We start from the raw sequence: 15,608 nt of genomic DNA on the forward strand, positions 1-15,608 counted from the left end.
TGGTAAGGCAGGTTTTCTGTGTTAGCCATAATTATGTTTTTCAAGTTCACCAGGCTGCTTTTTAAATTTCTATTTCTTGTTGCTTTTTAAAAAAATCTGTTTTGTCGATTTCTTTTCCTAAAACTGAATAAACATATAAGGGATCTTTGAGGTCTTCCCTCACCTCCCAGGATACTGTATTTCACCTGTCATTATTACTATTACATAATGACTGGCCCACAGGGGAAAAAAAGTATTTTTTTTCATGGAATAACATTCTGCCTCGCAGCTATTTTTTTAAATTACATTACCACTAAAGATGTTTAAAAGCCATATTGAATGTTCCCAATTGAATTTTTAAAGTAGGATGGCAGGCAGTATGGAAAGAAAAGACTTCCAGACACTTCATTTTAGAAAACTTGCCATGAGCCAGATAAAAGTAAACCAAGGGTCAGCCACAGCCCATGAGACAGTGGTTTTCCCAAATCTGCCATGCATTATCTCCTGCCATATTCTAATATATGTAAATTGGTTATAGAAATCATGTTGTTTTCTTTGGGCAGTGGCACTGGTAATCACAGGAACCAGAACTTAAATGTGGCGTAGTGGGTGTGTCCTGGACTTAAAAAGGAGAAACCATGTGGTTTTAGTTGTGGGGAAAAGGAAAACAGGATCCCTTAAGGGATTCTTGTTTTCAGGACAGAGAAGGACTAAATGATCAAGAAGTTCTTTCCAACTTTAAGATTCAGTGATTTTATGAAGTTGAGTGGAATATGGGGTGGTGTCAGCAGTAGGATTGCCAAAGATTTGGTTGAGGTTGAGTTAAAGAACTTGAAAAGCAAGAAAGGAGATATCAGGATTTATTGCTGAGATGTAGTTTAGTATAATTAACTGCTAATACTTACATTTTTCTTTATATCTTTTTATGCAGATGGAGGAAAATGAGTTCATTCTCCTTATTATTCAGACGACCAATTCCCAAACCCTTTGATGTTAATCAAGAATTTAAGTTTTTCAAATCCCTTTCTTCTCCTAAGGTAATTTTCCTCTTTTCTATCCCTTCATTTTTGCTTTCCTAGATGTATACATGTGTTAAGAAGAAAAGCAAGATCCAGAAAACTTTTTTTTTCTCAATCACAAACCCATCCTTTTTCTGTATGAAAGTGGTAGAGAGAAAGGTGTATACTATTCATACCATTTCAGCTTTTAACATCTCCTGGGACTTCAAACAGCTTTAGGCATTTGGCCAACAGCTGATGCAAATTTTATTAGCTATTTTTATGTGTAGCATGACCAATGAATTTTCACCACTATTCATACCACTTTCGTTCTATCTTATTAAAAGAAGGACAAAAAAGTCATATAATTGAGATTAAATGATTTAGCCAGTCTTAGAGAGAACAGAGGCTTGCTGAGCCCTCTGGTCCTAATTGGGCAAAGTTTGAAAGAGCAGTAGTTCTGGATTCAAAGAACCTGTGCACAAATCCCATTTCTGATACTTACTATCTGTGGGATCTTGGGCAAATCACTTAATTTCTTTGGGCCTCAGTTGCCTCATCTGTAAAATGAAGATCTGGGACTAGATGGACCCTGGGGTCCCTTTCTGCTCTAGATTTTGATTCTATGACTTCTTCAGTATGGCAATCAGAGCAGAAAAGTTTAGTTTTTAAAGTTAAGGTTAAATTCAGCTCCTTTGGACCTCATTAGCATTCATCAGGGGCCATTTTCCCTCTCTGGATTTTTGCTACTTGTGTAATTCATTTCCTTTTGAATCCTGTTTATACTTGCTCAGCATTATTCCATATGGGGGCCTACCATTACAGTCATCACCACTGAGAGCTATTAACTTAATGTGAGTTTCCATGGAACACATACATGTTCAATCACTCTTTTCTTTTACAGATTAGAAGAAATGTTTTGGAAAGTACCATGACAGGAAACAGAGAAGCTGGGGTTATATTTGGTTCCCTACCTATATACAGGGTAAATTCAAGCTAAACATTTTTAGCATAGTAGAGTCAAATTTTTCCGTGATTTTAAAATGGAATACCTCGAATAATCAATCAACATATATTTGTTGAAAATATACTCCATAAGGGGCAGCTAGGTGGCCAGTGGATAGAGCACTAGCCCTGGATTCAGGAGGACCTGAGTTCAAATTTGGCCTCAGACACATAACACTTACTAGCTGTGTGACCCTGGGCAAGTCACTTAATCCCATTGCCTAGCCAAAAAAATAAAAAACCATATACTCCATGCCCACTCAGCTGAGTTGTATTGATAATACAAAATAACTGTAAAACATTCCTGTCTTCTGTGAGGTTACAATTTCTTTAGAAAAATAAAAATAATTCATATGAAACATTTCAAAACAATTGAGTCCTAGACTGTGCTACTCTCTCCCTTCTGCCTACAAACATTTTTAAGTACTTTATACTGAAAAAAAAACTTCCCCTAAACTAATTTTCTTTTCAATTCTCTCTCTCTCTCTCTCTCTCTCTCTCTCTCTCTCTCTCTCTCTCTCTCTCTCTCTCTCTCTCTCTTTCTCTCTCTCTCTCTGTCTGTCTTCCTCCTTCCCTCCCTGCCTCTCTGCCTAACTGATAGATTTACAACCATTTAAAAATGATTCATAGAAGAGATAGAAAAAAAGTAACATCTATTCAAGAAACCTATCATACTCTACACAGGGTGAAAAAGACACAATGTAGGAAGCACTAACACAAGAAGCTAAAGGCACTTAATACTTAACACTAACAGGAGAAGCTTAGACCTATAACTACAATGTTTTCCTTGTGGCACAACAATTCTCAATTAGTGGCATTTCCTCCACACTTACTAGGCTTTCACCCATGGGGTGGTATTTTCTTCCCATAAACTCCTCCTCCTCCTTCTCATCATCATCATCCCCATCATCATTGTCATTGAAGGTCTTTTTTAGCTCATGATGAGTGGGTCATCGATCAATGCATTGTTTCTAGGTAACTACTCTCAGCATCCTTCCAAAACTCCATCAGTCAACACACATTTATTAAATGCCTACTATGTGGCTGTGCTAGACATTAAGTGGAAGTAGGGGAAGGGGAATATTACACTTAGATAAGATATAAAGTTTAGTAGAGTAATAAGGCAATCATCCATAAATAAACATAATAGAGGACAAACAATTCTAAGCAGTAAAAGAAGGGTAATGATGCGAATGGTCACTAGGAGATGTCTAAGATCTAGGGTCTGGTATGATCAGTTTTTGAGAAGATCCCACAAAAAGAAATGACAATGTGGACAGCTCCTTGGGACTAGGAGGAAGTTCCACTTTCATCCTAATACAAAAATGCAAAAAGATAATGCAGTTACATGTTCCAGAGGAAAAAGGCAAGTTCAGTACACCATGGGAGATGCTAAAGTAGGTAGCACTGGGAGTAGAAGAGGAAAAGGTTGTGCAAACCAGGGAAGAGTCATGAAAACTAGTCAGGAAGTTTAGTATCATAACAACTATTCATTTTTATTTTCCAGGTTCCAAGCCCCACAAGCCTGAGATTCCTTCCCCTCATTGGTGCAGATGCACATAAAGAGTCTTCAGAAAATTTCCAAGGAAAAAAGAAGGGAGGTCGTATTCTGCATTCACAAGTAAGCTTTGTACTAGGATTCTTTGATGTGTTTCGGTTAATTTTAATGTACTTTTAAAATCCAGTTTTATTTTATTTTCAGTTTTAAATTCTGTTTCCCACCTCCACCTCCCCCATCCATTAAGGAAACAAGAAAAAAATTGTTACATGTGTGCATATAGACACATATAGTTAAGCAAAACAAATTCCCACATTAGCCATGGTGTGTGTGTATATATATTGCAATCTGAGAGTTTATCACCCCTATATCTGTAAGTTGACAGCAAGTCTTAACAAGGTTGTTTTTCTTTCATAGTTTTGTTGTTACTGTACAAATTGTTCTCCTGATTCTATTCATTTCACTTTGCAACATCTCAGAAAAGTCTTCCCAGGTTTTTCTAAAACCATCTCCTTCACCATTTCTTGTAGCACAAAAGTATTTCATCACATACACATGCAATAACTTATTTATCCACTTCCCAACTAATGAGCACTCCTTCATTTTCTAATTCTTCGCCACCACAAAATGAGCTACCATAAATATTTTTGTACATATGGGGTCTTTTCCTCTTTCTCTAATATGTTTGAGGTATAGATCCAGTAGTGATATTTCTGGGTCAAAAGGTATGCACAGTTTAGTAGATTTGGGGCCATAGTTCTAAACCGCTTTTCAGAATGTTCTACTCCTTATTTTTATTTGCAATCCTACCTACTTTCTCCTATTTATCCAGAATATATTTTACCTGAAATATTCTCATCTATTTATATTCTAAACTCTTATACTGAATGTGTTTTTAAGGCAATGAGATAGAGATTGGGAGCCAGGTAAGCAGAGAATAAAATGAAGACAAAGAATTATTTTATTAAAATAACAACAAAGTTATGTCTACTATGACTTTCTGCCTCATAGTTCACTCACTTGTTTAAAAAATCAGGAAACCCCAGATGATATCTCTCAGAGATTTTATTAAATCTATTTGGAGGTTTCTATTATTATTATTATTTATTATTATTATCAGTATTATCATAATTATTATTATCCTGGTTACATGTCCCAGGGTATTTATGGCAGCATTATATCTACATATGGATTAATAATTTCAGCAGCTGTGCAAAGTCAGAATATTTACTTATAGTATAATGTAATGGCAAGAGTATCACATTTGGATTCAGCAGATCTGGACTAAGATATTGGATCTACTACTTATATGAGCCATGGCAAGTGACTACATCTTTCTAACACTTGATTTTCTTAACTTAAGAATGAGGGGAAGAGTGGTTGGATTAAATATCACCATAGTTCCTCTCAGCTCTTAAGTCCTATGATCCTATGATACCTCCACTAGTACCCACTATTTGTCAATTTGTAGGGCCTTAACCAAACTTGATGCCTTCTACCTAATATGGTTTAAGCCAGTTTTCTAGATCAAAAGTTATGAGGGAGAGAACATATTAACCAACAATGATTTTTGTAGTCCTTTCCATGACATCAAACCAAAAACATGAAAAGAATAAAATTGAGGGAGGGGGGCAGAGGATGATTTAATTACATTGTGACTTGTGGCAAGTCACTTAGCTTCTTAAAGTCATAACTGCCTGCTCTGTATATAGATGGATTGGCATTAATGAGACAGGATGGCATAGTAGAAAAGACAACACTGGACTGAGTCAAGAAAATTAAATTCTAATCTCCAAACTTCCTAATTATATGTGTCCTTGGCCAAATTACTTCATCTCTCTGTTCTCTCATGTGTTCAATGAGTTGACTGGATTAAATAATCATTTAGTTCTCTTTCAATTCCATATTTCTGATTATATGTAAGGCCCCATCCAATTCTATAATTTATTGTTCCTATTCTATTACATGAAGAGATAATGCTAGAATACACTTCAGTCATGGTAACATTGAATAAAACTTTAGTTGTATAAAAAGAAAGACATTAATTCTGGACTAGGGTTCTGAATGTATGCCACCAAAAGTAATGTATAAATAATTGTTATTATGTAAATAATTATGTTAATGTTAGAATTTTAAGTCAGCAAGAGACCCATTGAGTCAAAATATTATTTTATAAAAAAATGGCAATGTTTTAATTTTTGGTTCATGGAATTCATGAGAACATAGGTAATTCAAATAAGCTACCACTTCTGCCAGTAATTTGGGTGGGAGAAAGACCATCTGATGATGGAAAAGAGCCCAATGAATTTAACTGATCTACTCTTGATTATCTGAGTAAATGATGCAAAGGCCTAGATAATCTAGATGTAGTAGTAGTCTTTTAGCCAGCATACCAATATTCTGACAGAGTTTCATTCATCCCCTCTGCACAAAAATTACTTGTACTTGGAATGTATTATATGAATGATTTGGGACATTAGATCTGCCCTCCTAGTTGTGTTTTGATTAGGCATATTCACAATAATTTACATTCTCTGAGTTAAACAGTGACAACAAGGAAGAGATCTGGAACTTTATTAGATGTCAAGGGGAAACAAATCTGAGATCCAAAATTAACCACATAATTGTCGATATGACAGATACACATCTAAACTGTAGTGCTAATTAACTATGTAACTCTGGGAAAGACACTTCCCCTCTCTGGGCCTCAGTTTTTCCTCTTTAAAATGAAGGGATTAGACTAGGCGATCTCCAAGGTCCATTTCATCTTTAAGATTCTATGGTTCTACAAATGAAGCTCAGATACTTCAGAGTTGATTCTTAACAGCCATTTTCTTGGAATGTGCAAGATGGCAAAATATATGTTCGGAGTCAAAGGAAACAGTATGTCATTTGATTTTCTGGAAACACAGGTGTTTTTATTTCAGTTAATAATTCTGCACATAAGAAAAGAATGTGCTAGGACTATCCCCATAGGCTAGCAAGAACAGAAAATATTGGGGCAGCTTGGGGTCAGGAGGACCTGACCTGAGTTCAAATCCAGCCTCAGACACTTGACACTTAGTAGCTGTGTGATCCCGGGCAAGTCACTTAACCCCGATCACCTCACTAAAAAGCAAAAGCAAGCAAACAACCCCCCTCTAAAAAAAGCCCCAGAAAATATGAAATAGATGTACAACTTCTTCTGGTTTAACAGGGGGATAAAGGATATGATATATAGGAAGAAGGAATGAATTGGGAAATTATCTGGTATAAGGAAAGAAAGCTGGATTTGGAGTCACTTTTGTCACTTACATATCTGTGCTATGTAAATTCTCAGGTGATACAACTTCAATATTTGTTTATCAGTATGCCACTTACCAGCTGTGGGCATCATCTATAAGATGAGGAAGTGGGACTACATGATCTCTATGGTCCTTTCCACCCCTAAATGCATAAACATTTTTTGGTTGCTGAAAATTAACTCTTAAGATGCCAAGTAGAACGAAGGTCCACTATATTGTTTTTCTGTGCCTGGCACATAGTAGGCACTTAATAAATGATTAAAATAATATGAATGATGAATGTTGAATGTAAGGAATAGAATCAACAAAAAGATATTTATCTATTCTGTCTAATGCACTTAGAGGAGATCTTAGATCTTAGATGGTTTGAGGGTATGATTTTTACTAGGCTAATGATTCATGAATAAGTCTCTCAACCTCCTTGTTTCCTCATTTAAAAAAAGAATATTAGGCTGAGAAAAAGGAAAATTCACTAAAAAAGATAATTTGTAATATCCTAGAAAACTACTGATAAATTTTGGGCAATAATCACATCATATATCATAGAACTGAAAGGGACCCTATAGATCATTTTATTTAATAACTTTGCTTTACAAATGAAGAAGCTGAGACCTAGAAAGGTGAAATTATTTACTCATCCTTCTAACGCTTGCTTTGGTCACACAAAATGAATGACAAAATAAGGACTAGAATTTGACTCTTTGCATTATACCAACCTAGTTATATCTAGTGATTTGGATGTAACGGGAAACAGAAAATTTCTCTTTGAAAAATAGAGGCAATTTCCAAAAATTAGAGATACCAATAGCCCTAATTAGGATAAGAATGAGTGGGTTTTTTTTTTAGGCAACTGGGGTTAAGTGACTTGCCCAGGGTCACACAGCTAGTAAGTGTCAAGCATTTGGTCTGAGGCCAGATTTGAACTCAGGTCCTCCTGACTTCAGGGGCGGTGCTCTATCCACTGCACCATCTAGCTGCCCCATAAGAATGAGTATTTAAGCAAGAGTAAGAAACTTCCACTTCTCAGATTTATTTCATTTAGTCCACAGGGTAATATTGCTCTGGTCATTGCACCTATAATATGGGGGGTGGAGGGGATTCCTTTCTGGAGGGCTGCTGTTGCTAAAACATTCAGAATAATTTTTTAAGTTATATAAAGCAGTTGAAGAGCTGTGATTGATTAACATTTCAAAATTCAGTGATAAGAGTGACCCATGCTGAAGCAACAATCTAAGTAACCAAGAGGCTATGATCAAAGAATCATACTTCCTAATCCTTTCCCTTCTTCATCACCTCTCTCTCTCTCTCTCTCACCTCTGTCTCTCTGCCTCTCTCTGTCTCTCTCTCTCTCTCTCTCTCTCCTCTCTCTCTCTCTCTCTCTCTCTCTCTCTCTCTCTCCATGCCCTTCCTTTTCCCAATTCAAACCTGGAATCACACACACATATATGTATATATACACATATATAATATCTCAATTCAATATTAAATTCCGTTAAAGCAGAGTAGGGGAAAGGAAAATTATTTCCCATCAATTGGGAAATGAGTCTACTATATTATACTATAAGTAAAAACTCTTTACACATCTGCTAACATTGTTGATCTATCTATATATACACATACATATATAAATATGCATATATGTTAGCTGTGTTATTAACATAGGGTTTTTACATCTCTGTTCTTAATTTTCAAGTCAAGAAAGTTTAACTTTTTAATATGGTTTTCTTTCTTTAAAAAGAAAACACTCAAAGCCAAATAAGTTACTTTTTACTTGTGATGTGGTTGTTTCCTTCTTCTGTCAGTCAATAATTCTTAATAGAAATACACACACACACACACACACACACATACATACATATATAATATATATATATATATATATATATATATATATATATATATATGTATATCCACTTTAAAGAATGCTTTCTAATAGGAGAATATGAAATAGGTAGAGGGATGTCTATTTCCTTCTAAGAGAGATTGTAATTTGTGAAAATATCAAAGTTCAAAATGGCCTACAACACTCCCAATATTTACATTTGCAATTTTAGATACTAACTAATGTATTTTTTATTTGACAGTCTCGAAGGAGGAGTCTGAGAAAAAGTTTAGCCCCAGAGGTTAATCTGACTTCTGCCTTCTTCCCAGTCATTCAGAAGTAAAAGGAGAAAAATCAGAAGTTGCTGCTACCCAGTCTTTAAATAAAACCTTGAGACCTGATTAGCACCTTAGTGGACAATCTTTATTTCAGTATGGTGAGTGAGTAGTCTTTGGGGTATCTTCACCCATCCTTTAGGCTGACCTAAAGAAAATTCTCTCTTTAGTGTCTTTAGGTCAGAATATCAACAAACATAAAGCAGTCATCCTCAACATCCTATGCACACTGAAGCCTATTTAAATAATCTGATTTTTTTTTGCAAGTGACCTATAACAAACTTGTACAAAAGGAAATCAATGAACAGGTAAAATTTGCCAAAAGGGAGGATATTTAGTTTTACTAATTTAGTTTATAAATTTGCATCATTTAGTTTTACAAATGAGGGGAAAATAATTAATATATTTTAAACTATGTACATTAAAAAGATGACTAGTATGTACAAATAACTATAACAACTTAATAGTCTTAAAGTCTACCAAGTGCTTTCACTTTTTAAAAAATCCCATTATTTTGCACAGTACTCAGTACACAGGAGATAATTAATTGAAGTGCAAAGTATGTGGGGGGGGAGGGGGAGAGAGGAGAAGAAAAGGGGATTGACCTGTTCCCTATACCAATGCACACTGACCTCTACTCTGTAGTTTTAAAATTAAGAGTTGTCTGCGGCACTGAGAAATCAAGTAACTTTCCCTCATTCTCACAGCCAAAGTGTGGCAGAGCAAGGGCTTCAATCTAGAACTTTCTAACTCCCCAGGAAGTCTATCTACTATGCCAGAATGCCTCTCAAGTACATGATACATTTAAATGACATAAAAAAGTACTGCTGATTGGGATTGAGACCACCTACCCAAATAAAAATTCAGAGGTTTCTCTTAATAGAAAACAGAAGTTTTATTCTAGCAAGTCTCACACGAGAGTTGGGCATCACCTACCCAGGGCAGACTGGAGTAGTGAGGCAAGATACAACAGCAAGCGACCAGTTGTATACCCTTAGACAAACCACTCCAAGAAACCCCCCTCCCCACTTGTTTACCTCAATCTCTTTATCCTCATTAGTTGAGGCAAGAGACCTTACAATCTATATTAGAACCCAAGAGATACATTTTACCCAAACCAAGCTTGGAAGCTAGAAGATTGCCTTATTTGGTAAGGATAAGGCTGGGGTGATGGTTACAAAACAAGGGAGGGGGTGGGCAGCTGGTGTATGACCCTATTATATGATTTACAGGAAAACGAAACTTAGGCCCAGCTAATGCTAAAGCCTTAACTAAATTTTTGGGGCATAGCTTCTATTTCATATAAGAAACTTTCACTTTTCCCACACACTGCGAAAGTTCAGCTCTGATCATATCTCAACCCTCCCCCTGCCCCTTCAAAAACGACTGAAGTCCAGACTCTTTAGTCTGATATTTAAGGCCCACCACAATCTGGCTCCAATCTACCTTTCAAACCTATTCCCATTCACCTACTTTATGCTACTGCCAAGTTGGGTTACTATACAGATTTCTTTTACCCATTCCCATATCTTTTTCTTTGCTCCTACTAACCTCCCATCATGAAATGCAAGTCCTTCTATCCATTCCCATCTACTGAAAACCCCATCCTTAAGACTGAAATCCTAAGACTTAAGTTAAATGCTATGTCCAAAAAACCTTCAAAGGATCTTCCAGTCTGGAAACAGAATCACAGAGCTGTGAGAGATGATCTCTCAGAAGTGAAGTCTCCTCAAAGGGTCACCAGTTCTTGTTAATGGTTCTGGTATTGTTGCTTCTGAGTGGTACATGTGTACCAACACTAAGTGAAGACCCCTCAGAATGCAAGACCCCCTCCCCTAGGCTTCTCCCTCTCTACTCTTGGATAGTGTTAGCAGAAATTCCTGAGACATGGGAGCATCCTGTCTATCTCATCCTTTAGCTGGTTGTATGACCTTGGGTAAAAGACTGCTGAAACCATGAGGCCCTGAAAAGGGGAACGTGCTAACAATTTCTATACCTCTTTGTTCTCTCTGTTGCTGGGGTAGTTTTTACACGAATAGATTGTATACCTGAGGCTCAGTAAATGAGCCGATGGGAAGGGGGTTAGGGTGGGCTGCTACATTGGGGTCTACGTAGTATTGCCTTGAACAAAGAGTACTGGAAGTCTCAGGGCAGCTGAGGCAGCATGGGGTGCACTTTCTCTCCTTTTGTAAACTTTTGTCAAGACTGGTTTTTTTTTTACTGAGTGAAACAATGTAAACAATGTGAGATCTCTCAGATGGACTGAGTGTAGCAATTTCTTAGACTGTTACAAACTCAAGGTTGGTTACACTAGCCTGAATAGGCCTAAGTTTCAGGTTCCTAGTTACATCAGCATTAGGTAACGGCTAATTACTAAAAAGGATAAAATAGCTAGGATTGGTAGTATTATAATGAGATTCCTTGTTTCTGGGGTAGATTTTCGCGTTTTAGATTGTAAGGCTGAAATTCCTGTCCAATGGGAATTCAAAGCCAGCTGTGGGTGGGTATCTCTGTGTTAGGGCAATATATAACCTTTGTGCCTTGCCTCGCTTAGCTGGGACTGCCGGGCAAAGCAGACGCCTGCTTCTCGCGAGAACGTAATAAATCTTTCCCTTTATACCTAGAAAATCTCTGAGTGTTATTTTTGGGTAGCTGTAGCACACAGAGCCTAGAATTACTTGTTGTCGTTTTAAGAACCTTAAAGATCATCTAATCCAACACTCATTTTATAAATTTGGAAATCAGTTTGCCAGGAAGCATTAAGAGACTACAATAAATTAACAAGCTTTTATTAAGCACCAACTATATGTCAGATACTAAGAGACTCAGTCTCTCCTCAGATATCTCATAGTACTTTGTGTGGGTTTATCACATTCTGCACAGCATTAGTTATTTATGTGCTGGTTGTAGCTTCCCTGCTAAATTGCAAGGTTCCTCAGGGCATGGACCATACTTGCTTTATCTTTGTATGCCCCAGTATCTCACAGGTCTTCAAGCAGGAGTATGTTGTAGAAAGGAATCTTTATCAAGTATGGTTTGTCTCAGAGGGGTCCCTCCCATCTCTAAAATTCTGTGACTATGAATAATAATGGTACCTCCCATTTCTATAACACTGGACCTGGGAGCTTACAACAGAGTCCTCTGAATCTCAGCTCTGTTGCTAATTGGCTACATGACCTGGATCAGGTCATTGACACTATATGGGATGAATTTCTTTTCCTCTATCATAGATGTATGATGCATGATTTATATATAATATTTATGTATGATAATTCTGCCACTATTCCTCACAAGGCTGAGGAATGTATTTAAATCCAAGTGCTTTTCCCCCAATATCAAATTGACTCTCCTCAGTGTGGGTTGAATTGAATTCATGATCAAAAGTTTTCCATGGTTTCCAACTTTTCTGTTGCTCTCAGGATAAAGGTACAATTCCTTCAACTGACTTCCCAGGGTCCCCCACAATCTCTCCCCAATTTACCTATCTACTTTTTACCCTCCAGGATTAGCCTTGCAGAGATACAGAAACTAGAGAAAATCAAAGTGTATTCATCCTCGTTCCTGCCTCCTAATGTTTTTAAATAGATGAAATCTACTTAAAATGAATTTTAAGAAGGGTAGCCTGGGAGGGGAGGAGAAAAGGAATTAATGCTCCAGAGGGCAGCATGAAGCCTGGAAGGGGTATGGGTATCAGGTGTGTGTGTGTGTGTGTGTGTGTGTGTGTGTAGAAGAGAATAGAAGAAAATTATTGTCAGTGTCTTTTTTTGGTACCAGCTGGCTATGCCACCTTCTTATTTCCTACCCCCTGCCTCCCTGAGGCATATCCAGCTGCCTGGTCACCATAGCAACTCAGGGAGAGCTCCCTGATTTGCTGTGGTCTAGTAAGGACTTTATTTTTCCACCACTATGTATCAATCACTCTTTCCTAGTGGTTATCCTCCATTAAAGTCAGGCCAGTTTCCTCACTATCTGTTCTGTTCATATTGTTTTCTCTGGTCTGAAATAACCTACTTCTTACCCCCAGCTATATAAATCTTGTCCCTCCTTCCAATTAGTTCCCAATAAATACTACCCACTCCATAAAGCCTTCCTTGACTACATCAACTCATGTTGATCTCATACTTCCTTCTAATGCCTATATTCTTTGTCTGTAATAACAACTTTTCACTTAAGCATATAATTTTTTATTGTTTTTAACTGTTTAATTTGTGTGTGTCAATCAGCAAGCATTTCTAATATATGCCAGGCCTTCTGCTAAGTGATAAATGGAGATACAAAAACAAAAATTAAACAGTCTCTGCCTTCAAGGAGCTTACATTCTATCAGGGAAGACAAGATGTGTATATGTAAATACAAACAACAAGGTAAAATTTTTTGGCAGGGAAGGCACACATATATAGGAGGATCAGGAAAAGGTTTCACGAAGAAGGCGGAGTTTGAGCTGAGCCTTGGGATTCAGAGATATGGAGGTGAGGAGAGAATTCATTCTAGGTGTGGGGAACAGCCAGTGCAAGGCATGGAAAAAGAAAGTGTTTTTAGCTCAACTAGAACATAAGTACCTTGAAAAAAGGGGCAAATTTTACACTTCTTGAATTTTTATTTACCATATGCACACAGTGAACAATCAGTATACATACACTTGTTTAATTGCATTTTAATTGTTTCAGTGAAGCTTACTGGAGGAGATGAGACCAACGGAAAGCTGCTCTGAACCTGGTCATCAAACACTGGCTCTATCTTTTGCCCAGAAAATCCTTAAACTCCATCTGCCTCATGGTGCAGTCCAATTTTAAGAATCAACCTTCAGCATCTGGCCCAGTATCTTATTGCATACTTTTTACATAAAAAGAATGTTATTATTTCTGCTCTAACGGATGTTACTGGGGGCAGCTAGGAGGCAAAGTGGATAGAGCACCAGCCCTGAAGTCACGAGGACCCAAGTTCAAGTCCGAACTAAGACCTCAGACTTGACACTTACTAGCTGTGTGACCCGGGGCAAGTCACTTAACCCCAATTGCCTAAAACACAAAACAAACAAACAAAAACTACCCTTCTAATGTTACTTAGCCGCTGTTGGTGCCAGGAACATTTGGTGCTATATACATAATAGTTGCCACTGTAGTAAAAATTACCATTCACAATTTGTATAAGAAGCAGAAAAATGAAAATAATTTCCAAATTCATTGTTCTTTCAATACTATCTCAAGAAGGGGGTCTATATAACTTCTCCAACAGGGTAAAATGAAAAGTAGCCATTAGATGAAAACTTTGCCTATTTGTATTTATGCCAGTTGACTTTGCTAAAGAAAATATCTGTAGATCTAGATAAGAAAAATTAATTCTAAGGAAACAGATATTAATTTCCCCTCTGTCAAATGCAGAGTACTTCCACTTTATGGAATATAATTTTGAACCATACATAAGGAGAGGCAGTATGGAACAGGAGAAAGAGTACTGGCTCTGGAATCCTCTATAATCCTTTGCTTAAAGACATAACTGCTGAATATCTCTTACAGAAGTACAAAGTGTTTGAGATAGCCCTTGATGGGTATGATATTCTATGGCTGCCCAAAAAGATTTTATTATTATATAAACTGTATTGTTACATATTCCATATTAAACATATATAATGTGTGTGTGTGTGTGTGTATACATATGACATAACTCCTTAAAAAGGGAAGTGGCTTTCTTAGTATTACTAACACTGCTTTCTAATGCAGAAATGGGGACAGAGAGGTTACACCCATCTGTTAGAACATACTAGTCTCTCAGTCAATCAATAAACATTAAGTGCCTACTATGTGCCAGGTAGTGTGCTAAGCACTGGGGATACAAAGAAAGGAAGAAGACAGTCCCTGCCCTCAAAGAGACTTCTAAGGACCTGAGTCACAGTGATGACCAGGATTCCCAAAATAACCCTATAAATCAGTGGCAATTACCACTAGTACCCAGACTGTCCTATTCTCAGCCTCACAAAATCCTTTGCTTTGTCCTGCTATGGCTCCTGTGGTTAACTCCCAAATCTCTGATACATCTAGACAATGGTTCACACTTCATGTTCTTAGCACTGAGACAGAATATGTCTGATACCATGTTACCTTGCACTATCTGATGACTCATACTTATTAGTAAAACTTGGGAAAGTTTGCAGGGTGGGGATGTATATAAAATATAGAGTAACGAGCTGATGTGTTTACCTCCTGCTTTGTAAAAAGTGTATAGACTCATTCAGTGTCTTCATTTTATTTCAACCTGAAAGGCAGAAATTATCTAAGTACTCAAAACAGAAAACAAATCTATCACTTTATAGGGAGACAAGATACTCCCTAACCCTCACTAGTATAACCCCAAACCCCTTTCCTACTCCAGGGCTGTTCAGTCACCCTCCCTCTCAGGCAAGTTCAATCTCTCCCTCATGACTGGATCATTCCATATGCCTACACATATGCCCAGGCCTCCCAAATGCTGTTTTATTGTTAGATTTTTTAGAAAAAAAGAACTGTCTACTCTTTGATGCCTTTATTTCCTCATTACCCACTTTTCTGCTCAACCCCTTTCTTTTAATCTGACTTCTAACCCCACTTTCCTACTAAAACTGCTTTTTCTAAGGTCACCAATAATCACTTAATTGCTAAATCCAATGGCATTTTTCAGTCCTCATCCTCTTTTAACTTTTCTGAGACTTTT

General features: G+C 37.1%; 1 protein-coding gene across 6 annotated transcripts in view; it reads left to right on the plus strand.

Annotated features, from left to right (window-relative positions):
- Positions 1-8,984, plus strand: part of WDR64 (WD repeat domain 64) — a 174,253-nt gene extending 165,269 nt beyond the window's left edge. For 5 of the 6 annotated variants that reach the window (XM_020982060.2, XM_078156257.1, XM_078156258.1 and 2 more), the window contains 4 exons: positions 911-1,016; positions 1,882-1,962; positions 3,490-3,603; positions 8,849-8,984. In XM_020982060.2, coding sequence (XP_020837719.1) covers positions 911-1,016; positions 1,882-1,962; positions 3,490-3,603; positions 8,849-8,929 — 382 coding nt within the window. In that variant the 3' untranslated portion in view covers positions 8,930-8,984. The remainder of the gene's footprint in view (positions 1-910; positions 1,017-1,881; positions 1,963-3,489; positions 3,604-8,848) is intronic. The other variant, XM_078156256.1, reaches the window with a different exon arrangement.
- Positions 8,985-15,608: the final 6,624 nt, after the last annotated feature.

The sequence above is a fragment of the Phascolarctos cinereus genome, unplaced genomic scaffold (assembly GCF_003287225.1).
Source record: "Phascolarctos cinereus isolate Bilbo 61053 unplaced genomic scaffold, phaCin_HiC Scaffold_5;HRSCAF=322, whole genome shotgun sequence".
Taxonomy (NCBI): domain Eukaryota; kingdom Metazoa; phylum Chordata; class Mammalia; order Diprotodontia; family Phascolarctidae; genus Phascolarctos; species Phascolarctos cinereus.